At 40.1% G+C, this 27,007-nt stretch overlaps 1 protein-coding gene across 1 annotated transcript; it reads right to left on the minus strand.

Moving 5' to 3' along the window:
• Window positions 1–1,376: 1,376 nt before the first annotated feature.
• Window positions 1,377–25,076, minus strand: ERO1B (endoplasmic reticulum oxidoreductase 1 beta). Its single transcript, XM_033144329.1, has 16 exons — window positions 24,877–25,076; window positions 19,571–19,690; window positions 15,938–16,021; window positions 15,261–15,302; window positions 14,441–14,523; window positions 13,569–13,642; window positions 11,727–11,847; window positions 11,592–11,638; window positions 9,878–9,889; window positions 9,313–9,339; window positions 8,231–8,323; window positions 7,879–8,125; window positions 6,578–6,647; window positions 5,355–5,441; window positions 4,561–4,694; window positions 1,377–2,724 (listed from the first exon to the last, which is right to left on the minus strand). The coding sequence occupies exons 1-16, from the start codon at window positions 24,979–24,981 to the stop codon at window positions 2,664–2,666; spliced, it is 1,407 nt and encodes a 468-aa protein (XP_033000220.1). The 5' UTR covers window positions 24,982–25,076; the 3' UTR covers window positions 1,377–2,663.
• Between the last annotated feature and the right edge of the window lie 1,931 nt (window positions 25,077–27,007).

Genomic DNA, 27,007 nt, shown 5'->3' on the forward strand with positions numbered 1-27,007 from the left:
AGTACTAAGCAAATTGTTCCATCAGCACATCTCTTCTCCCTACATGACCTTTAAACCTGTTCACTACTCATACTTCCTATGTTCACCACCAGTTAATCCAGTAGAAGCCTTTGTGATCTTAGCTGTACAGTACGTGACTTTCCAATTCAGCCTTGTAAGGACTACAATATTTTTTTGGATTCAGCATTATACCTCCTTGCAATAAGACAAGAAATTACCTGATGTAACCCCCCAACTTTTTCCACAGTCAAAGTAGCATAAGTGGGAAGAAGTGACATTTATTTGAACTTGAATTTGGAGAACTTACATTTGACCCTTGTCTATTTAAGCCACTCCTACCAACAGAGCACCATTTTATTTGACCTTGTTTTGCAAGGAACTGTTTGCAAACAAACATTTGAGCATTTTCATGCCCATGTTAAGTTAGGTTCCAACAAACATGCACCAAGAAAGAGCTGAAGATACAAGGATTATGGGCAGACCAGCATGTATTCCATGATAGCACAGTAACACTGTAAATCAGGATGCAGAAATTATGCAACTTGTAGGTTGGTTTCAGAATTTCTGGGTGATGCTTGGTGCACCTCAAACAAAATGTAGCAAACCTTATTACCAGCAGGTAAATATTTCACTAGTCTTAACCAGAAAAATGAAGCCTCACTACTGGTTTGCACTACATTTTCAAGATTCTTCTACAATCCTGAAGATTTGAAACTCACTTTCCTTTGAGTTTACTTTTGATTTTGGCGTTGTGCTGCTTCAAAAGCTAGGGGGGAAACCTCAAACTACACACATGTCTACAACCAGATCTAATCAGGCAAGGTGATTGGGTCAGTTTCACAACCTGGCTAGAAAACTTGCTGGTGTGACCTACTCTGCTTGATAGTCGTGTTAAAACGTTCCTTTTTAACCAGGCCTTTGACCTCCTATGCCATTTTAAAATGTATGGGGCTTTTTTTGGAGGGGTGGTGTTCATTGGGTTGTTGTTGCTTTTCTTTTCATTATATATTTTGTGGTTTTATATTCTGATTTTATTCTGTGAAAAGTCCTGAGACCTGTGGGTATAGGGATTTTCCACTATAAGAAGAAAAAGATGGATAAAGCAATGGGAAAATACGGGAGGATTACCACTGGCTTGTGACATTGTCTGGGCCTCTATAAAATGCATGAATGAGGCACAGCAATTATATATTAAAAGCCTCCTGTGAAAGCACTTTCATTATAAGCAAAATATAAATGTTTTGAGTAAAAATAGTGCCATAACCACCCACTCTCATGTTCCTTCCCACATTTTCAACTGCAAAGTTATGGAGTGGTATAACACAAAGCTAGCAACATAACTGTATAAATGCAAACCACAGTAAAGATTACTTAGATTAGAAGTGTTTAAGAGCACTTTTAATTCATTTTAATTCATATTGTTTTACTTATCAAAGCAAAACTTATGTACAAATCTATATACTGTACCAACATTGACATTCGTGCTGTACTCAAACATCCCGCACTAAATACAAATATTACATTACAGACAGCTTCTAAGTCAGCTGCTCCATCGCACGTTACAGAACTTCCTTCGTATTTAAAATTTTAAAAATTTCTTGTTTTCTGCTATTGTTCTGCAGTGACTAAATGAAAGTCCCTGTTGTAAGTAATGATCGAGAATCAAATTTCTGCAGAGCATACCCGTTTTAGTACAGACATTGTGTATCTTTTTGTAAGGTACAAATGGGAGATTGCATAGGCAGGATATGCAGTACTGAATTCCGAGAACTGACACTATTTTTAAAGTGTTTGTTTAGGAATTTTTTGCTTTTAGTCTCACAAAAATATTACAGGGCTTACCAGAGCAGGGACAATGGGTGTCAATCTTGAAAGATTGCAAGTGGTATAATTAAAATTTTCTTAGCTCTCTAGAAATTGAGAGAGAAGGTTTGGCTACATGGTAAAGAGCCAACGGCAGGCTTGAGCAAAGCATTTCAAGCTAGCAGCACTTCACTCTAAAGGCCCCTTCAGTGGACACGCATAACAGGAATAGAGGGACTCTGGAGTACAGTTAACCCAGTATTGTCTCCTCACAGAGAAGGCAACGGTGATATGGAGAAACAGAAAAATAAGGAGGGAGAAAGGAAGCAAGTACAAAAATAAAACAAAATGTGATTGAAGAATGCTGGTCTCCCCTGGGTGCCAAGGGACTTATTTTAGTAAAAATTTACTGGCCATTTCAGCTACTGTTAACTGACATTAAAACACAGAAAATCTTTTAACAGCACCTGGTCCTTCAGATACATACATATAAACGTTAAAAATATGACCACCAGCTATTTCTGAGCAACACTGCAAGGTTTTCCATATCACCTGACTTAATAAGTGCAGTTTTATCTAAATCAAGAGTCTCTGAATAGACGAAATAATAAAAGTTCATAACAAATGATGGTTCAAGAGATGTACAAAGATAAACACACTGAACAGTGGAAGGATGAACATAATTTACATGTTTAAAGTTAGGTACTTCATACTTAAATATTTTGTCCAATGACTAACCTTTCCTACCTTAAATATTCAAGTTGGTATTATATCCCCCCTTAGAACAGTTTGTATAAAGATTTTGTTTTTCCCAATGTCAAATGAATGGTTGCTTCCACCACTAAGTAGAAAAGCCTTCGTTAACTTCTCTGTTGTAATAAAGCTTTGAAATTCTGCAGTTCTCGTATACTTGTGGAAAGCCTGTGATGCAGCAGAAAAAAAGATTGAGATTAAAAAGATTGCACATTGTAATCAATCTCAAGTTAGAAACACTAAACTCCCTATTTTGAGAGTCTCTGCCTTGAGGGCACTGGAAATTAATTCATTCCTCACAGTCCAGTACCTTTTTCACGACACAGTGACTGGCAATATTACCTCACAGTGTTTTTTCAAAAAGGTTCATTTTGCCAAAAAAAGCTGAAGAAAAAAGTAACTTCATTACAGTGGATGCTCAGGGTGTGCCACGTCTGCGCACGTGCGCGTTGCGATTCAGCGCTTCTGTGCATGCGCAAAGTGCAATTTAGTGCTTTTGCACATGCACGAGTGCCGAAACCCAGAAGTAACCCATTCCGCTAATTCCGGGTTCGGCACGTCTGTAACCCGAAAACGTGCAACCCGCAACGAGCGCAACCCGAGGTATGACTGTACAGTGGTACCTCTGGTTACGTACCTAATTCGTTCCGGAGGTCTGTTCTTAACCTGAAACTGTTCTTAACCTGAAGCACCACTTTAGCTAATGGCTACGCCGCCAGAGCATGATTTCTGTTCTTATCCTGAAGCAAAGTTCTTAACCTGAAGCATTATTTCTGGGTTAGCGGAGTATGTAACCTGAGGTACCATTGTATTACTTTTTCACCTGAAATGTTTGTGTGAATCAATACTTTGATATAAAACAGGATTAGTGTCCTGTGCAACTGAAGATGAAATCCAGAAAACTAACTTCTATTATTCTCAGTGCGGAAACTGCAGGTCTCATGTACGTGGCTAATATATTTAGTATCTTGATCAAAATACAAATGTTCCTTTTGAAAACGTATTAGGAGAGACCTTTGTAACAGTGTGGTTGGTGTGGATTCAACCCTAGCAGCTGTTTGAAATATTTGTAATTTTTTTAAAAGAAAACCTGAAACATTTCCTATTCCATGTACACTTCAGCAATCATCGGGTTAACCATCAACATGTGATGCTTCATGTAACTTAATGAAGCTATCAGGAGTCAAATTTACTACTATTAAAATGAATGGGAAAGTGAAATTATGACCCCACTATAATTGGGGTCCCAGCAACTGCTCTAAATAGGGAAGAAAAGATGAGGGCAATATTCAAATATACTCCTCTGCAATCAGAGTGGACTTCTGCTTGTGCAACAGTGGTTCCTGTTGTCCCCCAAATATGCTTTAGCTGGTTTAGGAAGGGAAGGAAGAATTCTGCTTGCTTAAATGTTGCGCAACATCATTAGTATCTGGCCTGTATCACATATTTTTTGCTTGTTTTTTTAGGTTGTAGCACTTAGAGCACTGGTGTTTTTTTATAACTCCACCCTTACATTCCTTTGTGTAGAAAAAAAACATAGTTACAAAGCACTGAAGAGGTCCACTGGACCCCAGGAGTAATTTGACTTTAGGGGGTTAATTCTGCTCCAAATTATCTTTATGTTGACACTTTCACAATGTAAACTTGCAACACTGATATCTCATTTGTAATGTCCTTTGGTAAAGAGAACACCCCCCCGCCCCGGGCACATTCAGCTATTGGAATACATTAGACTCCTTCCATCATTTACTATGAGCCTAATATTTCACCGAGATGTTTCATTTGTTAATGTTTTCTCTTCTGTTATAAGCCCAATATTTAATGTCAAACTGGAGTTATTCTGAAATCAAGTTACAGCTTTATTTTAAGCTAGGATTTTAAGTGTTTCTGTTGGATCCCAATAGCAGATTGATATGGGGGGGGGGGAAATGGTGCAGAAGAATTAAAATACATAGCCAATAACTACATAGCTATAAAAGAATTAAGTGTAAAAATATAACTTGCCTTCCAAATGCATTTAGAAGAGCAACTATTTCTTGTCGTGTAAGTTGAAAACCTTTTGATGGGCTGTTCTCAGGAAGGTTTTTTATTTCCTTTTCCGAGAATAAGATCTTCAAAGCAGTTCCTAAACCTTGAGTCTAAAAGAACACAGTAAAACAGCAAGACTACAGAACCCCCTAGTCCCAAACCCCCAACTGATAACAGAAAGGTTTTATACAGCTTGGACAGATGATTATCATGCAGCAATTAAAGCCTTTCTGCCACCAACCTCACACAAAGTAATACATGCAGTCTCCCAGTCCTTCACTATTTTATTTTCAGTTCATATTAATAAACTCATTTTCAATAAAATAATAAAACCCAATTTTCCAGCTTTTTATTATTCAATGAATATATAACTGCAATACGAAGAATACAAGTCTCGACAAGGTATGATTTATATTTTATAATTACTAAAAATATTCCTATCATTGTAAGACTATGTACTATACTCAAAGCAACAACAAAGAACATGTTTATGCAGCTGGAATTCAAGGCACAAGTCTTTGTAGAAACAAGACTGAAATTATGTGGGTGCATACTAAGGCTAATAAATATGGGCTTTGTAGTGACAGGCACTGCTGTGCTGATATGAACCAGCCACAAAAGGCAGAGTCCCAACCCCAGGGTTCTGGGCCTGTTGCAAGGCAAGATCCCCAAACTCCTGGCATTAGAAGAATGTGCTACTGTAGAAGGTTTTGCATGAGAGACCATTTCACAGCCTCAGAGCATGTTAACTCAGAAAAAAAATCACATACCTGCAATTTGCCCCATAACCTGCACTTATCACATCCAACACAGTCCATTATGCGGGATATGTTCTTGAAATGTAACCTGAATTCTTCCTACCAATAAAAACAAAACATAATTTTTAAAGATACAATAAAAAGTGTGGATTCGCCCCTCAACCCCCATCCATGTGTATGAATTCATCTTCTCTTTTCAGTACTAACCACCAGGTGGTGTTAAATCTGCACCGGCGCTCTCACTAGCTCAAACTGCAGTTTACAAACCCCCTTCTAACCAAGGCCTGCAAACTGCTTACTGTACTTTCTACACTAACCACTGTCAGCTCTGAAAAGGAAAAGGGGAATTCGCACATGAAAGGTTAGGCTATAAAGCCAGCTGGGAACTCCAAACCCTGTAATCATGGCTGGAATAGGGCAGCATTACATAACCATACCAAAACAACATAAAAAAATAAAACAATTCCTTCCAGTAGCACCTTAGAGACCAACTAAGTTTGTTCTTGATATGAGCTTTCGTGTGCATGCACACTTCAGGTATCGTGCATGCACACGAAAGCTCATACCAAGAACAAACTTAGTTGGTCTCTAAGGTGCTACTGGAAAGATATTATTATTACTATTATTATTATTATTATTATTATTATTATTATTATTATTATTATTATTTTGTTTTGACTATGGCAGACCAACACTGCTACCTACCTGTAACTATAACCATACCAGTTATTATAGGAAATATTCGGATTTGCTTTAATAATAAAGTGTTTAATACTGTTTTGCAAAACAGCAACATATTAAGGTAAATGAAAGAACCATTGTATGTGACCTCCAAATGTAATGTGATGATGCTAAAATTAGGCAAGTGAATACCATGACTAGTCTAAAACAAAAAACCAACAGGGCACGTTCAATGATGCAGTCCATTAGCAACAATGTACCAGAGTTTTATGGTCAGTGCAGTATAAATGTGTGAGAATTTAGAAGCAGGTTATGGTTTGGTGAGGAGTCTTACTCAAATGAAATTGGAGAAGTCCTTATGCTGAAGCCACAGTCAAGACTAAGCAGTTCTCTATTCTGAATCATATTCTAACCAAACCAGTTTCATCCTGTCCCCAAAACACCTATAGACTCCCCCGCCCCCCAAAAAAGATTTAACACCTAGTTTTTAAGTAAGACTTTTTGCCTTGTTTGCATAGCTTCTGTAAAGGTTTCACTGGCATTATTGTATTTACCTTTAAAGATTTTGCCCCTTTTTTGTCTCCAGCAAACATGGATTTTTCATCAAAGTGCATAGGGAACGATCTAAGTAAATGAAATATGTCAATGATCAAAAATAATCCAAAAACTCTCAAATCTACTGCTTAGAATGAAGTGAAAGGGATCTACGTTGTACTATTTCTCAATAATATCTCAGTGGCAAATCATAAGTCACAGCACAGGATGGCAGAACCCTTGACTTAGTCAGAAGACAGTGTTAAGGCACTCTCCATGTGATTTGACACTGAGTCAGATCTTCCTTTACACACCCTCCACAGCAGGGGTGAGGAGCCTGAAAGGCACATTCCCTCATGGAGAACCTCCCAGGGGTCATGGAAATGCATATGACTCTTACACAGACTAAAGTCAGGCCTTTCTACATACAAATCTCCCTCTATCCAGGCAAAATACATTTCAGCACAGTTCAAAAACACATTCCAGCCAAGCAAAAGCACTTGAGGGCATGGAACAAGACTGGTGAAGAGTGTGGTCTGGGAAAGGAGGTGCTTTGAGAGAGCAGAAAACTTGCAGCAAGGGAATCAGGGAGTGCCAACTGACAAGAGTATTAAAGAAAAAACACAAACAGAAACAGCAGGGGGAGACAAGGATACATCCAAAGGCAGCCTTGGCAAAGACCTCTCTGCCCCAATTCCTGCCATAGTCCTGGTTTCCTTCCTGAATTTTCAAGCTTTTACTTGTAGAGCTATAAAAGATGGGTATGGGCAGGATTCTATTCAATTGTTCACTATGCAGTAAACTTGCTCACGTCTTCCAGTGTTGGGTCAATGGATACAAAGGCACTGGAATAATTGACAAACATGAGACCCTTTATTTTTGTTATTGGTTAATGTTTCAGAAAATTAAATAACTTTATACATAATAGGTGACTAATGTTCCAGCCATTCTGCAAGGAAGTCCGTCTGCTTAGATCTCACGAGTCCAAAATTATTGGCTAAGAGACTGAGGGAAGAAGTGGGAAAGGAAATAGGCCAAATTCAAAAGGCTACATGCTCTCCCCCCCCCCATTTTGTACACAAAAGGGAAACAGAAAAATTCATCTTGTCCAAAATAACTGACAAAAGCAAGGTGGAGGAAGTTTTTTTTCCATTTTCCAGTGCTTGCTTTTCTTTTCGGAAAGGTTAAGAAATGTTCCTGTTATATTTTAGACTCCAGATATCCCTTTAATGCAATTTCTTGTAGTTTCTTTTAATCCAATATTGTTCAAGCAGCTGTATCTAGTTGCACATTAAATTTGGGGATGGGAAGGCACACTTACTTTGTGTCTCTGAAGATTTCTAACAAGAGGGACTTTGTCTCTGTATCCTCTTGGGAATTTCCAGTGTAAAGATCTACAATTGAACGCTCGAAGTACGCTGCGACTTTTGACAGTGCACGTAGTTCCACCAAATATAAGAAATATAAATTTTTTAGCCTTCTTGGACCTTCACTTTTTGTTTCACTGGAGTCAAAGCGATGGATAAATTCTTTGACATTGGATCCCCAACGAGGCCTCCCCCAAGTTTCTAATCGGAGAAAAACAATTTTAGGCAAACTGAATTATGCTTGCAAAGAGATAATTAACTTCCCACAATAACAGAGATGATCACAGTATTAAAAATATAAAATACCTTCAAGTAGATAATTTGCACAAAGATGTATGTTGATACTAGCATGAAGTCCAGAAATGAGCTTATAGAATACACGTTTCTCAAGACAGAGACCTAGGTAGAATAAGCATTGTTAAAAAGCAAACTAATGAAAGCGTGACTCACAGGCCTGCATTTCTGCTAAGTAATGGGCTACAGTGAGCCTTAGGCTAACTTCCCCCACTCTTCAAGCTCATAAGGAAATCTGAAGCTTTCGGGTTGGATTGTAAACAAACCACAGTTGCCTATGACCATAATAAAGGCGTGATTTCCAAACTCAACTATTCCTCAATAACCAGGCCTACAAGTTTGGACATCAAAGTGTGATTTGTTTAAAATAGGAAGTGGTTCTCTCCTTTTCACTGTGTACCAGAGGAAGAGGGGAGAAGCCAAACTTGAGGCTCATTGTGATTCATTTGTGTAGTAGAAACCCACAATTTCTCACTGTGTCTGAACTAGGTTGGATCTGAATGTGCACAAACAGAAGTGGCATGGAGGGTGTGGGAAAGGAGAAATTGGTGAAAGGCACTAATGGATAGCATATTTGAGCATATTATGGGATGAGAGGTAAGCTTGGGGAAATTATATGTTCAGAATACTTTTATTTTAATGAGACCTATTCAATCTGAGCTCTTACAGTTTCCAAAAGGTGTAAGAGCACAGTTCCTACCTCCAGTTAAAGTGACCCTGCAGGTATCTGAAGAAGTGTGCATGCACACAAAAGCTCATACCAAGAACAAACTTAAGTTGGTCTGTAAGGTGCTACTGGAAAGAATTTTTTATTTTTATTTTACCCTGCAGTGTTAGCTGAATAGATGAATTACAATCTATTTGGAGGTAAAAATCGGAAGGTAATGTGGAACCTTACAGATTAACAAGCTAACTGTAGCATGAACTTTCATGGGCTACAGCATTTTTATCTCTAGCCTATGAAAGTTCAATTCACAGGAAGTTCATTAGTCTCCAAAGGTACTACAGGACTCTCTAGCTGCATAGCTGGACTAACATAGCTATCCTCTATTTTGGAAGTATAGAAATGCTAATGAACAAGGTACATTGCTCACCTTCTAGCCATGTATAGAAAGATTCTCCTGCAAGCACAGAAATAAATTCACATTAGTAGCTTCAACAAAATTACAGATTTTTAAAATACACTAGACAGAAACCAAAACACAGGGCATATGATTTAAGGAAAACCTGAATCTGTTAAAGATTTGATCTGTCACCTTCACACAATTTAAATTGTGAAGCATTTATTTTTCTATTTTAAGCGGGAAGTTTCAACATCATACATCAGAGTTGCATCATTTTTGCAAGTCCCCCCCCCCCACAAAAAGGATGGACAAGTATTTGTGTTCCAGATCCTAACTAAGTCTTGTTCTGTATGTTTTTATTCTCTTTCTCCTTCCCCGTCCCCTTCTTGCTCCCTCACCCTCTGTTGTAATTCAGCAACAGTATTACGTATTGAGGTACAGTATTTTATAGATGTACAGTATATCTAGCATACTGTATTATATTTAGTTGATTATACTGTATTTAGTTGATTATACTGTATTATATGTATTATATTTAGTTGACCTAAGCATTAAGGGTAAAAGTGAACTTGTAAAGAATATTATGAAGACTCACCATCATCCTCTCCTGAAAAAAAAGAAAGTTGCAGAAGATGAGAACAATTTATTCCCCTCTTATGTCTCTACCGAAAATCAACCACACATCTGTTATTTTTAAAATATATAAACTTTTTGATTTGTGATTAACCCCATCAGTTATTTAATTCAGGCACAAATATCTATGTACTAAAATAATGGTCTTATACTGTACAACACGGATAAACATTTTTTCAACCTTTTTTGGGCAAAGGCACACTTGTTTCATGAAAAAAATCACGAGGCACACCACCATTAGAAAATGTTAAAAATTTTAACTCTGTGCCTATATTGACTATATATAAAGTAATTCTCTTGAATTTTTGAATTTTCCCCACGGCACACCAGGCAACATCTCGCGGCACACTAGTGTGCCACGGAACAGTGGTTGAAAAACACTGATATAGAGAATCTACAAACTCAAATGATGTTGCAGCATTTGCTCATTTTACTGATATTTTGAAAAGCAATTCTGCATTTCTGAGTTGTACAGGGATCTCTGTTTCATACACCTTCCCCCCCCCAAATTGTAGCTTTGCTTTCTTATTCCTAGCAAATAGTTTCAAATAAAACGTAAGTTGCATTTGATCAGTTATTTAAGGGGAAATGTAATTACAACCAAAACAAATTATTTTTTGGAACTAGCACTGCTGATGCACAAGTGGCATACATAGCTCATGGTGCCTTTTGCAAAATATAGTTAGGGTGCCAGCAACATCTTGTCTTGGAGAGATAGCCGTAATTATCAATGCTGTGGTATCATCAAGGCTAATTTACTTTTATGAGTTGTATGTCAGTCCTGGTAACTTCATGTGATGCAGAATGAAGTGGTCAGATTGTTAACTGGTATAGAATTCTATAACTATATTGCTGCAATGTTTCAGGGCCCAATTCAAAGTGCTGAATTTACTTCTTTAGTCCTTCTGTGCTCCCCCTCACCTGCATATATTAGGCTGCCAGAGAGATTGTGTCATCCAAACCAGGGAACTCTCGGCACAGACATCTGGCCTGTTGTTTTCACTGCTATCTTTTAGACAGCAGGTAAGTCTGTCCTGTTGTCAAAGGCTCTGAATGGCATTGAGTCTTTAGTCACTGTTTTTCTCTTGTTGCTTACATGTTATTTTACCTTTTGTATTTTTTGCTGGTGTATTAATTTGGTATATTTCAACATTTTGGAGGGCATTACAAATATGCAGATGACACACAACTCTATTTTCCCTTGTCCACTCAAGCAGGAGGGGCAGTGGGTGTGCTTAATCAGTGTCTAGAAGCATTAGTGGACTGGATGAGAGCCAATGAACAGGCAGCTCAATCCAGTCAGGAGAGTAATAGCTATATTAGTAATAGTGGAGTAATAGTTGTATTGAGTATTGGCCCATTAACATTTTATTGTATGTAGCCTAGAGGCAGTGGCTATAGACAACTAATACATTTAACTAGTGAAAGTAGCATTAATGATGATGATGATGATTTGTTTTGCAAGCCACCTTGAGGGCACTTATCAAAATGCAAGATATGTATCTTATGAATATATAAACAAACACTAAAGCTTAGAAAAAGAAAAAAAGGAACATTAGCAAGTCTAATTAAGTGGGCCATCTCCATTCATTAAATCCTTGCTGGTTTCCTAAATGGCATGGCTGTATTGAACCTTCAAAACCATTCTTATAATTACAAAGTATTTAGTGACCCACCCTTGCTGGGTGCCAGAGGGTTTAGTGGACGATACACTGATCGTGGCCTAAAGGAAAAGAGATTAGAAATATGTTTTTGCAATTCAAAGATTGTCAAATGTTTCAAAATAAATTATGCCCGCCCTTCCCAGTTACTTGAAGCAATTTTCTTCATAGATACTGTTCCATACTCTCCATGCAGAGGGCCCTTTGTATCCAGTGTAACGTTCGGGATTCAGAAGCAAATCCACATACTGAGCATCAGGGGATCTCTCATCTAAAGAAAAAACAGAGATGTTAATTATGCATTAATTGTATAATTGTGTGTGCATTTATACACACACACACACACACACAGGAAGACAAAACAGTTTGGCTAATGTAAAAAGTCATGTACAGATGCATGTACAGATGAGAAATTGCCCCACCTTATTTACATCTTGCCCTTTATAATTTACACTTAGAACAGACTTATTTAGACAAAGTAAAATGCTTCAGCAGGTAGCCTACTGCTACTTCCCTCTTCATTATTTGCAAAATGCTGGGAAACTAGATAGGATAGTAGTACCAAGTTACCAGGGGCAGAGGAAGGGGGGGGCGATGGGATCACACCGCCCCCATTGGTGTGATCCCGGTGGGGTTCCGTCGCAGCTGCCTCCCCCCGCCCACGCTGAGCGCCACGCCCCGCAGGCGGCACACTCCGCCCCCAGAACGCACACCACGCCCCTGGTGCCGAAGAATGAAGCTCTGCCACTGCAAGTTACTCATTACTTACACTACAAACATTCACAATTACACATGGGAGTATTTTATTTAAGAAGCCTAATTTCCAATTTGGGGCTAAACTAACACATTTTTTAACTTTCTTAATTTACCTTGTATATCTAATATTATAACCACATAAAAAGGGGGAAATCAGATATAGAAGACATGTCAGCTGCATACATGGACTTATAACTGGTTCTAGAATGAATATTTATTGTAGGAACTGTTTTCAGCACTTTTAATGTTGAGTGTCCTTCATCCTCTCTCCTCTCTGACTTTGAATGCAACATTTTGTTAAGGCTTTTGCTTTGTTTTTGCAACTTGAGGCCTTTGAACACTAGCAGAGCCAACACTTTCCAAGCACAATACTAGGGTACAGGTCAGATGATCTTGCAAATCATAGGTTGGTGGATTATGAACAAGAAGAGATTCACCTCTCTTTCACTTTTAGAAAATTTTATTGAATAAGTGCCCCAGTCTCCGTTTCCCATTTAATGTTCACAGTGACTTTCAATTATGTCCAAATTGACAAATATTGATCAGCGTTTGCGTTCCAAATCACAATCAAAAGTCATGGCTTGAAGAGGGATTCTTATCCTGGCTTAAAGGTTTATAATTTAAATTAAGCCTATTCTGGTTTAAAATTATTAACAGTATTTGAAGATTTGGACTGTACAAGTGGGACCTGCAACCACTGTGGCAATGTAGAGGATGCCTATTCAGGATTCCAGCCCAGCCAGCCATCTTCAAGGATACTCCATATGTTTGTCCCTCACATCTGGATTTCTGTGTCATCATTTCCACCACCCTTAAGTCAGCATTTCATTGCCACCAAATCTGTTCAGTACTCAATGGACTATTTTTTGTTTTTTCTTCTCTCGGAAATATTTCTGTGTCTGAAAAGAGTTGGGTTCTTTTGATCCTACTGATATCCTTCCTCTTGTTCACAGGTGGTACTGTCTTGGCTATATCAGGATCCACAATTGGAGGTGTTGACCTTTAATAGGTTTACTCTTCGCAGCAAACTATGTTTAGTGCTAAAACTAAGATGGGGATTGCTTGAACCCATGGTTCCTTTCTGTTTGGAAGATCAGAATTGAGCCTGTTTTCTAAGAGCAAAGTATAAATATTTTGGCACGCTTTCTCTTTTGTGAAGTACATGAAGATGATTTTTAATTTACTTAGCTACACATTGCCTTATAAAATATAGTTCAAAAGAATGAACAAATTTACCATCCAGTTCACAAAAATGGTCCTGTGAATCATCATATCTAGCCCAGTCAATGAAAGCCTCTTTACTTTGGTTGCTGTGAAAAGGAGAAAAAATAGACTAGGGGTAAATGGACATAATATAGTCTCATTTTTATGTTTTCCCATCACTTTTAAAAACAGAGATTGCTACCGAGACAGTCCGAAAAGGACCTTCAAGGAAGCTCATAAAAGCGAATAGGTTTTTTAAAAAGATAAAAGTAATCTTATGAAACCAACATTGACTATATGAAACTGTCTTAAGAGCATAAAGTGCAACTAATTTCTCATAAAGTAACGCGGCAAGTAATCAACTGCCAAGCTTTCATACAGCACTAGTTTATAATTAACACTAGAATTATATATTCAGCCCAGATACATTGCACTAGTATGTTTAGATAGCTATCCTTGAGACCATCATGCTAACAAACTTGTTTATTGTCCTCACTATGCTGCTGTATCACTTTTTAATCCTTACTCCTTATCCAACACTAGCACACAGAACTTGGTTGAAGGAAAGCAGAGGAAAAGTTTAGCACAGTTTGCAAGTGAGTTTCAAAATTAATGCCTACATACAGTACTACCAGCAGAGAAACAGTTCTGAAAACTAGGCGTCAATATCTGGAAGACCTTGCTTCCTCCATTTGTATTCATCACGTTAGTGTTTTTAGTTCAACTGATAAAAGTATGTTTGGACCAACAGCTACAAATAAATATGTTTTGTGTAAGTGAAATCTAACACTGGCATGTTCTCTTTACCACAGAACTTACAAGAATAGTATGTATGGAGAAATGTCCAAAAAGAGCTATATATATCAAGCCTTGCCACTCCAGTTAACATTGAAAAAAGGGCTTACCTTAATGTACTATTAATTGCTCCTAGTTTGTTAGCTTGTTCACAGTCTTCAAGTTCTTTGGTATTATTTGCTTTCTTTGAATACTGCAAGGCAGAGTATATGATATTTAATATCACCAACGAATATTTTTTTTGTTTTAAATCTTTAGGGCATTTGCCTGTCACTTACTCAAGTGAGGCAACACCTCACAAGCGTTAAATGCACTTAATATTTCCAAGTATTGCCATTCTCTGGACCAGAGACAGAAGCTTCTATTCTTATGCACATTTATGGTACTGCAGGCCATAAATTCTACTGTCACTAATTTTTATTTATATATGATTACCGGTATCTGAGATTTAAGTATGCATTAAGGAGAAGTATTTTCAGTGTTTGCTTAATGTTTTCCCCTAGAGGCAATTTTACAAGTGATCGTTTAGGAGGAAGCTACATTATAAAAGCCTCCTGACCAGCTGCACATGCTACCAGTATTGTCCACTTAGCTTCTGCTCACCTTGGAAAACAAGGTGGGGGGGGGAGCCCAGAGAGCCTCATCAACTGTATCCATGGCAAGAAAACACAGTGGGACTTCCTGGCACTGCTGCCAGCTTCAACTCTCTCATAGGAGGGGGGAAAACACCCTCCTATACAAACAGCACATAGAATGCACCATCATGCTTCACCACTGGGTAAACATAACAATGCTATGTTAGCTGCTAAAGTAGCAGGAGTGGATATCTATCTCTTGCATCTGAGACAAATGCAACATGCCAGTCAGATGTTTTCCTAGTGCAGTGGGGGAGAAAAGTCCAGATTTATTATCTCAGAAGAGCTTACTCACTTTGTTAGCGCTCCCAGCTTTAATTCCAACTGGTACTTTACTCTAGAAGAAGCAAACAAGTTACATGATTATTCAACCTTTTCATTCACAACCCACTCATTCTCAACACTGAATAACTAACACTGAGCCACGCCAGCAAGAAATTGTTTGAGCTGGGATACAGTTCAATTTCATTTATGATTTGACCATTTTTGCTATGGGTACCCTATGCACATTTACTAGTAAGCAAGTCCACTGAAAAAAGTTCAGTGGACCTTCTCTATGAAATGCTTAGGATGGGTTAGCATCTAAAGCAGAACTTTCATAAAATGATGGCCAAAAACCTATACACTCTTTAAGCCCATCATATTTCTGACATTAATAGCACTGAAAGATAGTACCCTTTGAGTAATGAAGTTATCTTATCTGCTATTTAAACTGAACTACAGTTGCCTATCTTTACACAAAACTAAAAATTTCACTAGCAAAGTAGCTTTCCAACAGCAGTCAATGCAGTGCCAATAAAAGCTGTCAAACTTCCTGCAACACTAAAAGTACATTAACCTCCACTCCTATCAACACAGAATCATATCAGTGTTATGCAAACTCTTGCAAAAATGGCAGTAAGTAAAGTCCTATATTATTCTATTCAACAAAGGCAATGCTATTCTGGTTTCCTCCTTTATTTGCAAACATACCTCAGGACAAGGCTCTACATGGCAATCTCTGATAGAACAATGGCCATCATCAGCCCAAAAAGGACATGGTCTCTTCAGATTAACCTTAAAACCAAGAAAAGTATACATGCTGTCAGTCAATTTTGAACTAAACAGGGAAACTTCCCTTCAATAGAATAAGCTTCTTATAAAAAGTGAAAGATTAGGGCTGAGCAAACAAATATCTGGAGTTTTCATTTATTCGGCTGGCTTTTAAAAATACGAGCCAGCTACAAGCATGGGGTGGGGGTGCACGCACAAGCAATTTCTGAAGCTTTCTTCTGGGAATAATTTGAATTTGATTTGTTTTTATTGCATTAACAACATCTCAATACCACAGCACAAAATACAGTCCAGTGCTTTTTTGTGCCTTCTCCTCTGGCCTCACATGAATGATCAGTACAATGTGTGATTGATGTTACTTGACCTATTTTGTAAAAATGCTTGATGAGAGAAGTTGCTGAACCTGAATTCTGCAAGTTACTCAATTCATCAAAGGGGGAAGTGGGAAGATGCAGTGATGTGCCAATAAAGCCTTACAAACAGTTAAATAAAATGGGCTGAAAGAACAAAACAATCCTATCCATTGTCTTTTGAAAATTCTTATGTACCTATTGCTAAGAACAAATATTATACTTTTTAACACTGCTAAATCTTCTAAAATTTTCAGGCTAATGAAAATTTACTTGTCAAATGTTGATGTCTTGCAGTGACTATAGTTGCATGAACCTATGTTGAAAATGTTTATTATTGCTTGTGGTTTTTTTAATTGGTGTGCAAGAGATTTGTTTGTGCAATTTTATTGTAATGTATTTAATATAAAAAAAGATTCTGCCAAAGATTTCCACAGAATAACCTCACAAGTGTTGTTTGCAATCAAACAGATCCAGCACATCCAGATTAAACAGGAATCACACGTCTTCCAGGAAGCTTAAGCTTTAAAATGCAAGCCCCCACTTCAAGTTACATCAACAGTATTAATGGTATCAGTGCAAAGGAAGAGTTTCCAAGATCAAATATTCTTAATCCTCTTTCAACCATAGCATAAAGACTTATCTAACATATAACTGCAGTCACAGCTGATATGCACCACTTATTCTTTAAAAGATTGCAGCATTACTTAAATCAAACTTGGTATGTTGGCATCTTACATTTAAAATAGTTCATTTCTATTCCACACTTTGATAATCTGAAAACTTTCAGTTTCCTTTAATATTTTGCAAAAAGTTAGCTACAGCTGCTACAGTGCACATATCCCACATGCAAGTTCAGAAAATTTAGAATATTGATTCAAATTTTTAATTAGGACAAATCCTTCCCAATTAAATCTAAACTACTTTTAAATGTGTAGAATTCACACAGGAAACCAGCAAATGACTCATTTGGCTTATGCAACATTTTTATCAAATGCTGCTGGATACTAAAAATGTCATAAGCAAGATAATGAAGTTAAAATCTTTTTAGTCCAATCAAAGTAATACATAGCACACTTTTGGGGGTGGGATGGGGTCAAAGAGGTAATTGTTTTTAGCAACAGGCAACTGGGGAGAAACATTACATTTTCTAACAGGCACATCCTAACTAAGCCAATTGTTCATAATGACTACACAGCTTCTATTAAAAACACAGGGTTGGATCCAGAGAGGCATGACCCCTACTTGTGTGCTAGGGCTTTCTGGATTCCACCAACCATCCTTGTAATAAAATGAGATGGGACTCAAGAGGCCTACAAGGGATGGTGAAAGATGGACAGGGAATTCAGGGAACTTGCCCTGCACAAGAGGGAGGCCCTTTTTAAAACACCTTAGGATCAAAACATGGTTGCAAAAATAAAATAAATAAAAATGGTTATCTTTAAGTCATTCTGTGAGTGGGAAGAGGACAGGTGGAACAAAAGATTATATATGAAGATGCAGTGAACAATAAAACAGAAAATCCTATGTGTTAATAATGTTTCTAGCACAATTGCCAATGAAGTTGGTAGCTGGACTACAGAATACTTTACAATGTGTAACAATTTTAAAAAAAAATATTACAGATTTTCATGAACTACAAAATAATGTGCAATATCGTTTGTTGTTGTTGTTGTTGTTTGTAGTTGTTGTTCAGATTATAAAGTCATTTGGTTACATTCAATGTAAGACAATATGGTATCCGGAAGTAGGGGAAGAGATTAGAGGGGAGAGGGTGGATGATAAACTTACAACTATTTTGATACTGCACTGTATCAAACAGAAATGGCCACATTAAATGTTATAACCTTCAGTTATACAGCTTATCAAGAGCAAATTCCAAAACCAACAGGTGTAGTCTATATCTGCTTCACATTCACAGAAGACAGCTTTTATCTAACATTAGTTTATTTTCACTATGGTACATCTTGGATCAAGCAATGCTGAAGGACGTTAGCTATATTTGGTTATCACTGTTTGCTCAAGTACCTGTAACTGATAAGGTTTTCATTTAATTCTTTGGGCACTGTTTTTAACCAATTCCATTAAGAAAGAAAAGGCTAACCAACTTATCTGAAGCCAATTCCAGGTTCTAAAGACAGCAGTTACATCAAAATGAGGGTTCCCCCCCCCCAAAAAAAACTACCAGAACATATTGAGTTTATGTTTTGTGATTGTAAAAGGTTTTAACTAATTTCAATTTTGTATTGTTATATTGTTGTGACCTATTCTGGGACCTTATAGTGAAGTGCAGGTAAGAAATCTAACAACGGTATATAGTGTTTCAGAGTACTACTCTGCCAACCCACAGTGCATTTCCTTTTCACACTAATTTGAAGCTTTGAAGTAGGTTTCATTTTTAGTACAGTTTTACTATAACCCCTGTATTTCTTTTACTTCATAGGAGAACAGAGAAAGAAAAATCGATTTCAATAAGCCAGTGTTTCTCAAGCTATAAGCCAGGACCACCAGTAGGACTTAATCTTCTTTCCACTGCCAATGCAGTGCATCCTCCCTTGCCCACCCCATCCCCGATCATACTGTAGCCTTTTGGTTGGATGGATGCCAACTCCCTGCATACTGGGTAAAGGTGATTGTGGGACAGAAGCTGGGAGCAGAAGGAGGGAAAGAGAAAGAGAAAGAGAGAGAGATGAGAGGTCTTGCGTCCCATAGGAATTTAAAAAGAGGTAAAACATTATTTTTAAAAAACAGAACAAAGTGGTAAGAGAGCGGAAAGAGTTACAAGAAGAAAGTTGTTAACGGAGGGAGAAGTAAAAGAGCAGGGATGAAATAAACTAACACTTTTGGGCTAGGTTAAGAAGGAAAAGAGAAAAAGTGACAGCAGATAAGAGTAAACATACATTAAAGAGAAATGCCAGGGTGAATATAAAATAAAAAGCCTTCTCCATTTAGAGTCTTTTATTGGCAAATAACCCCCAGATAAAAGTCTGAATGATGGAACTCCTTTCCACAAGAAAACTACTATGGCATAGAATTTAGTATTTATTTTCCAAAAAGAGGTTAGGTATCAACAGAAAATATCATCACCAGTTTGTAAATGATGGGCCTCAGTAGTTTTCAGCACACTCACATGGACCAAGGAGCAGAGAGTCTGAGAATGTCTGCACTAAACTACATAGTAATATGCAGTTTTTTACTCTACCTTGTAGTATCTGAAATAGTCCCGTTCTAGCAGTTTCTGTATTTGGGGGAAGATCTTAACATTGTTGAAGTCATCAATGCTTTCTATGTCGCATAAGCAGTCATCAAGCACTCCTGTTAACTAGAAAAACAAAACAAAAAGACTAAATGGCAATATCACTTATAGCAAAAAGTTTTTGATTGAGCAAGAAGACAATTAGAGAGAAATCATCATAAAGAGCAACGCAAAAGGCATTTGGTTGCAAGAATTTACATGAAACCCACACACATATGGGCAATGTAACACTTTTTTAACTTATAGCAAAAAAAAGCATTTGCATTTGTGATACACAATCTACGCACATTTTATGTGACTCTCTATGTGGAATTGCCACCTGTGTAGTAATGGGGTGGTGTGTGGGGTAAGTCTTCAGTAGCTTATTCTTGAATGGAATGGGACAAAGCTAGCAGACTTATTAATAGTATGCAGAGTACATTTACCATCCTTCCTTAATCTATCTAAAATATTGATAGAATTTGCTTTTATTAACTTAGATTTTAATTAAATTCTGCGCAGGGAATCCTTTATCACTCTTTGGCAGAATGCTAAATTAGACAATAAACACATCCCTATGTTTTGTTTGCAGTGTGCCATTGGAATTCAGCAATCGTTTTCACTTGCCCAGTTTGCACATAATACCAAGTCAAACTATGGGAGCAAACATGCAAGTTCCAAGATAAGAAAATTGCTGCTTTGGTCCTGCTGCTGCTGTGAGCCATGTGATGGTTTGGCATGTTGTGTCGTGTTGTGTATGAACCCAAGCTTATGGTTTATCATCATGCTCTAGTTTAGGCAAACCATGAGCTGCAGTCAATGTTTGTTCTATGGCTTACGTCTCACATTTTAGCTCACAGCAACAGGACTGGAGCAGAAAAGCAGCCAGGCTTCTCTGGACACCTGAAAATTTGCAATTACCCATAGTTTGGCTTAGGTTATATGAAAACCAGGTCATTGTATAAACAGGTTCTTTCATAGTTCTTTGAGTTGAATCGACCAGTCCATCACACTAGGGATGGCCTCATCGGGGATAATGTCGCTCTGGTCACTCTTCTTCACCTCTTTATGAGTAAAGTATTTGGTATTTTTGCTTTGCCTCCTTCGCGGCTCCTTTAAACTATAAGGCGGGCTTGGCGTAATGCCCAGGTCTTTACAGTTCTTTCTTGTTAGGACCATGTTAGAAGTGGGGCAGTGGGGCAAAAGATGGAAGGTTCTGTAGTCAGTCGCCTGTTTTCAGAGCCCAGGTAAGTCCGCTTTTGTCAGGTAATTAGCGACTGGGGAAATTTGATACAGTTATCTTTCGGCTTGCTAGGAGCTCATAGGGTTTTAGGCAGGGTTGTCTGGGGGGGGGCAGGAGGTGTCTCTCCTCTACATTCTTTAAAACCTGCAGGCCTGTAAAACTGCTCTTTCCCTTCTCTGTATTTGGCTTCTGCCTTCCACGCTCAATTTGCACTATCGCCAGAGCTTCCCGACCCGGTGTTGATCCAATTTTTTTTTTAAAGGAAAGCAGAACAGACGATCACTCACAGAAGTTGCTTCCCTCTGCGTTCATTCCATATAAACAGGTTATCATTGTCAGTATTCAACACTATATTTTAAGAATGCACTGCATTTCCTTAGAGGGCAACCAAAACCCTGCAATATTTATTTATTATGAAAGTGAAAAATTTCAAAGCATTGTGAAACTGAAAGTAGTTTCCTCCCATCATATAAGACTCCTGAGACGGGAAGTGTGCTTGAATTATATTCACTTTGGGAATTCTTTTCATTAAATCTGAAGGATACATTTATATTCATAATTTCAGTCTAAGCTTTAGAACTATTCATTTTATTTCTATAGCTGCCAATACTAAAAAGCAGCAGTGCATTTTTCAAGGTCAGAACAGTATATATTGCGACTTGTAGACTACAAACACATATACACTTACAATTAAGTCTCATTTAACTCCTAGCCCAGGGGTCTGCAACCTTTAAGACAAAAAGAGCCACTTGGACCCGTTTCTGAAGAGAGAGAAAAAACTGGGAGCCGCAAAACCATTGCGGCCCACAAAAATATAAACACCCAGAAGCTCATAGCTCAATTTAGACAGGTAATGAAGAGCAGGAAATGAAGGCAAAATGGCAAAATATCACGAAACGCTCCCCCCCCCAGCCAAACAACAAGCACTGTATTAAAGGAACCGTCCGAACGCCTGACGCTGCAGGGGCAAATCTAGAAGGGGAAATCCAACCGCCCCATGAACAGCACAAATGCAACCCTAAAAGTTTAGTAAACTTATGCAAAAGCACACAGCATGCACACTGCCCCAATCACTATTGGCCAGCAGAGGGGCTGGGCAAGGCAGCTAAGAGGGGCTGAAGCAGGGGGCTGATCACGTTCCCCCTGCAGGCGCGGGAAAACATTCCTTCAGAATGGATAAAACCCTTCTTTCAGTCCATGGGACTCCCGCTTCTGGGGGGCAGGGGGCTTCTGGGGGGGCGCTGCCCCCTCCTGCCCCCCCCCGTCGGTACGCCCATGCTCGGGCCCCTTTCGCCACGCTGCTTAAGGGTAGTCTCCTGCGTGCCCCCGAAACAGAGCCCGGGACCGGTCGTCCCCTGAGCTTTTTCCCGCTCCCATCTCATCCCGTTGGGCCGCCCTTAGCTGTACAGCCGGGCTTCCTTTTCCTTCCCAGACTGCCACGTGTCCTGGAGCCGGGCCCTTCCATTTTTTTAAAAGAGGGCTTCCCCCTCGCCTGCTGCCCCTGGCCCAGCCCGCAGCTGCCTCCTTACCTCGTCGAGTCGCAGCAGCCAGCAGCTCCACCAGCAGCAGCCAAACACAAGCGCCGGGACAGGCGCCAAGGAGGGAAGCTGCTGCGGTCTGCTGCTGCGCCTGCGCTGGCACGAAACGAGGCATGCATGAGCAGCACAGCCACTGGCAAGGTAGAGAAGTGGGTGGGCGCAGGCGGGCCAGCAGCGCGGCGCAGCACCCCCTACATTTCGGCGCTAAACGCACTGGCCCTGCCCGGAGCCGCGGCAAAGTTGCAAAAGAGCCGCATGCGGCTCCGGAGCCGCGGGTTGCAGACCCCCGTCCTAGCCTATAAAGCTTAAATCTATAAAAGAGGATTCTATAAGGAAGTCAACCATTATTCATGCTTTTTATAATGCTTTTAAGATGAGAATAAGTATTTCAAAATAGAACTTTCTTTTTTAAATTATACATTAAAAATCCACTTTACTTTTCCCCCTCAAAGAACTATATTAGAGATGCATGGAATGAAGTCCAGTTTTAAGTCTTGTATTTTTTTAAAAAATTAATCAAGCTCATTTAAAATACTGGTGACCTAACACTGGTGATCCTTATTAGTAATATTATAATACAAAGTATAATAAAATAATTCAATCAAATGTTATATCAGGTAAACAGCAAAATAACAAAGAAAGTCATGTGGAAAAATTATCCTGCTCTTGTACTTAGGCATGCAAAATATTCAGTACAATAGTTATTTGGAAATCCCAGGACGTGAGCAAGTTACACGAAAATAGTATCTCCCATGAGAACACTGAAAAAGAATTATCATCATCTCCACTAACCACATGAATAATGTTTGGGGGGAAAGTGAGACTATGTTCTATAATAAAAGTTTTCCATTTCCAGTGCAACTTCCTTTGGGATCCGTATCAGGAACCTGAATGACTGGACATCTAGAAGTTAGGAGTACGTGTCGCTGCCCAAGAACTTCAAATCCATGCCACTTTGTGAACAGGCAGCACATAACTTAAAATTGGCTCCTGGAATATTTCTTTTTCCCAGACCTGCTCATTTTGTGGACAATCTGAGGTACAATTTAAGGATCATCTAGAAGGGCAACCGATAAAAAGGAGCAGTGCACATCTTCAAAACACTAAGTGGCACTTAACTATTACAAGGAAAAGCAAAAGGACACTTCAGCTATAGAATGATGTTTTACAGGGAGGGGGTGGAGAGAAAATGGGTTGAAAACATTTAAGTTAAACGTTGCGGTCTGAAATACTACAGAGTATGGTTATGCCTGGCGTGCTCTGGTCCATGGGGTCACGAAGAGTCGGACACGACTAAACAACAACAACATGGTTATGAAACATCAAAAGTTGTAATAACAGCAAACATCATAATCAGCAAGAAGCAAGTATTACTTTCATACCCAAATCTGAAGAGTAGACCAAATGCACAATTTTTTAACAGTTGTTTGCTTCTGATCTTCTAGTGCAGGTATACTCTACACAATTGATACCATTCACCCTTTTGTATAATTTCAAAGAAAACCAAACTGAAATATTGTTTCCCATGACAAATCAACCTAGAGCTTGCATGTAACTCTTAACAGTAAGGATAAAAAGATGCCGGGTATGCAAATCATTCCTTCTCATGCTAGGCAAATTTTCCATCTTACTTACCTTGAAATACACTATAAAGACCACATAGCTTCTTCCTGCTAACAAAAATATCTCTATACACATGTTCTTTCCCCTGATATAATATAATCCCATTTGACACACTCTTGGCTCAATTACAAATTAGCATCAAACATCTGCCAAGCCAAGGCAGAGCAAACACAACTAATCGCATCTCCCCAAGGAAGACCTCAACTATATCTTACTGAGGAAAGGAAGGATTTGGAAACCCTTATTAAACATGCTGCTGTTGTCTCCGATTCACTAAAGCTGCTTGCATCTCTACTCTCACAGCTAAAAAGAGGAGCCACTGAACAGGAAGGATCAGGCCCACACCTGCTGGAAGGCCGTCCAGAGAGTTGGACATATTAATAAACGCTTCATAAAGCACCCGAAATTTTCTCAGCGCTGTAAAAAGAGCACAAACCTTGCCTCCAGGGTCACAGTCTATTAGACAACAGGAAGGAGGGAAGAAAAAAGCAAGCCCTGGAAAACCTAAGGATTGGGCCAAGCTGACCTCCCCCTTGCCCTGGCAATCTTCCTGAGAGGTGGGGATGAGGTGCAGCCCTCGAGTGGCCCTAGGTTTCGGGGCCAGAGAGAGCATCCCTTCAGCTCTGCCGTCCCAGATGCGGTCGATCAGGGGTAGCCAACATGGTGCCCTCCGAATGTGTGCCCTCCGTCGGCTCTAGCCAGCATGGCCAACCGTCAGGAGGGACGGTGGGAGTTGTAGTCCGGCCACATCTGGAGGGCAACACGTTGGCAACCCCTGCTGTAGAGGCACGGAAGGCGTTAGCTGACAAGCCCACCCTCCCATCCGTCGCCGCCTCTCGCACCCCTGCCATGATGCCAGCCCTTCTCACCTGGGCCTCTGCCGCGCACCAGAGGCAGCCCACGGTGGCCGCCGCCAGCAGGAGCTGCGCCGCCGCCTCCGCTGCAGTTCTCCGGGCAACTCTGCTGATGCTCATGCTGCAGAACCCTCTCCCCGCTCGCCCCGGGGCGGAGGGCGCCCCTCACCACCGCCGCCTCAGGGCAGCCCGGAGCACCGGGCGGGCGCCGGAATCACCGAGGGATGCCTCCCTCCTCCCCGAGGTTGCCACCGGCGCCGGGAAAGAGGAGCGTGCCGGGCGGGCACCTCAACGCTCAGCCTCCTCAACGCTCGCTCTTCTGGCGCTGCTGCTCTTCCTTCTCCTATTCCTCGCAGCCCACACGCCGCTCTTGTTGTGCACGGGAAAGGAGGGAGGGAGGGAGAGCGCACGCCCCAGCTAGACACTTTTCCTTTTACCACAGCAGGAGAAGGAGCGACAGCGGAGCCTGCCCTCTCGGCTGCCGCGCAAAGGGTTTCGGGAAGTGTAGTACGACGCCGTCACCCTTCGCCTGCTGCATTTCTCTCGCCTCAGACGCGGGCGGCGAAAGGGGAGGGACGAAAGCCGCAGCCAATAAAGAAGGACCACGCGCCCCTTCAAAACAAGAGGAGGCAGTTTGTAACTGTCACGAGGAGGGGAAGGTCCCGCGGGGCGGGGGTTGGCGCTCGAGGGGCTGCTGTGTGGCGCCCGCGTGCAGCGAGGGGAGAAAGGGGCAAGGCGTTAAAAAAAAGGGTGGGAGGGAGCAATGGCCTCACAACTCCATTTTGCTCCCACAGCTGCACTTAGCGTTAATATGTAGAGGTGTGTTGCTTGCCCCCTCCTGCTTTGCAAACCCCCGTCACGCTCAAATTCCCTGAAGCAGCATTTTATGTAATTTTTGTCTCTGTGTGTATGCACATGCGCCTCCTGAAAAAGCGGGAGGAGGGATTTCTTTCACTTTGTAGCTTTAAGAACCCAGGCCCTTTGACAATGAGCTGATGTGTCATGTTGGGGAAGAGGAATATTTTTATTAGATAATTAAAGGAAATTGTAGCACTCCAAAAAGAAAGGGGACGCCACAGTTTTGTTAGGAAACTGAATTTCTCTCGGAAGGAATGTAATGAAATCAGTACATTTCTTGCAAAGGCAATGTTCAGGTTTTTGTGAGGGCCATGACAAGGGTGTTCCTGTTTCCTTCCTCATTGCGCTTAAGGAAACCCTTCCAATCACAATATATCATTAATCTTCCTTGCTGCCTTGCATTGTATGTGTTTGTGTGTGAGAGAGACCCATGGAAGCTCAAGCCATTTTCTCAGCCAAATTTCTGAAACCAGTGCCCACCGATTGCAGTGAAGTAAGTTGCTCTGCAAGCTTCATCAACTCACCCCTTTGCTTTTAAAATTGGATTTCTACACAGTGACAGGGGCAGTTATGCACCTTAGCACTCAGATCAACCAGAATTGCATATAGCTCTCCTAATAAGAGTCTTGCTGGATCAGACCAAAGTCCCACTTAGTCCAGCATCCTGTTCTCCCAGTGGCCCATGGGAAGCAATGTCTATGGGATGCCTGCAAGCTGGACTTGAATGCTGGTACACAGCACTGGTATCAGAAGTATATGTAATTTGGCCTTCGATGAATTAATTTATGGCATCCAAGTGGAGGTGACTTGTGCAGGGTTCCATATGAGAGAAGGTATGTGAGTGACTGCTCTCCCAAATAAATGAGCTACTTAGGAATCAGTTTCTCAGTTTTGCCTCCCTGAATAGGTAATAGGGCCTCACGTCTGGGAAAAAGTTCACCTGCCATATTATATTTCAGAGGAATTTGCCATGTGTGCACTTGATAAATAATATATTGCTATGTGGAGATTATTGGCTCTACTCATGTAACCAGGCTAAATGCTTTATCACAGAGCAGATGGCAGCTTGTGTGTGTGTGTGTTTAATTTTAACCCATTTGTCTGCAGTAGGTGTGGTGTCGTCAATGACTGGAGGCAAGAAGTAGGTACAACATTTCTTTATTTCAGGTGCTGGAAGAACTCAGGGGAATGGGGAAAACTGGGGTTTATATAGAAACAGTTATCTAGTGGAGAGCGATACATTTTGGCGGGAGCCAATGGCATGGCTTCCCTCCTGTGGGAACCAATC

The sequence above is a fragment of the Lacerta agilis genome, chromosome 3 (genome assembly GCF_009819535.1).
Source record: "Lacerta agilis isolate rLacAgi1 chromosome 3, rLacAgi1.pri, whole genome shotgun sequence".
Classification (NCBI taxonomy): Eukaryota; Metazoa; Chordata; class Lepidosauria; order Squamata; family Lacertidae; genus Lacerta; species Lacerta agilis.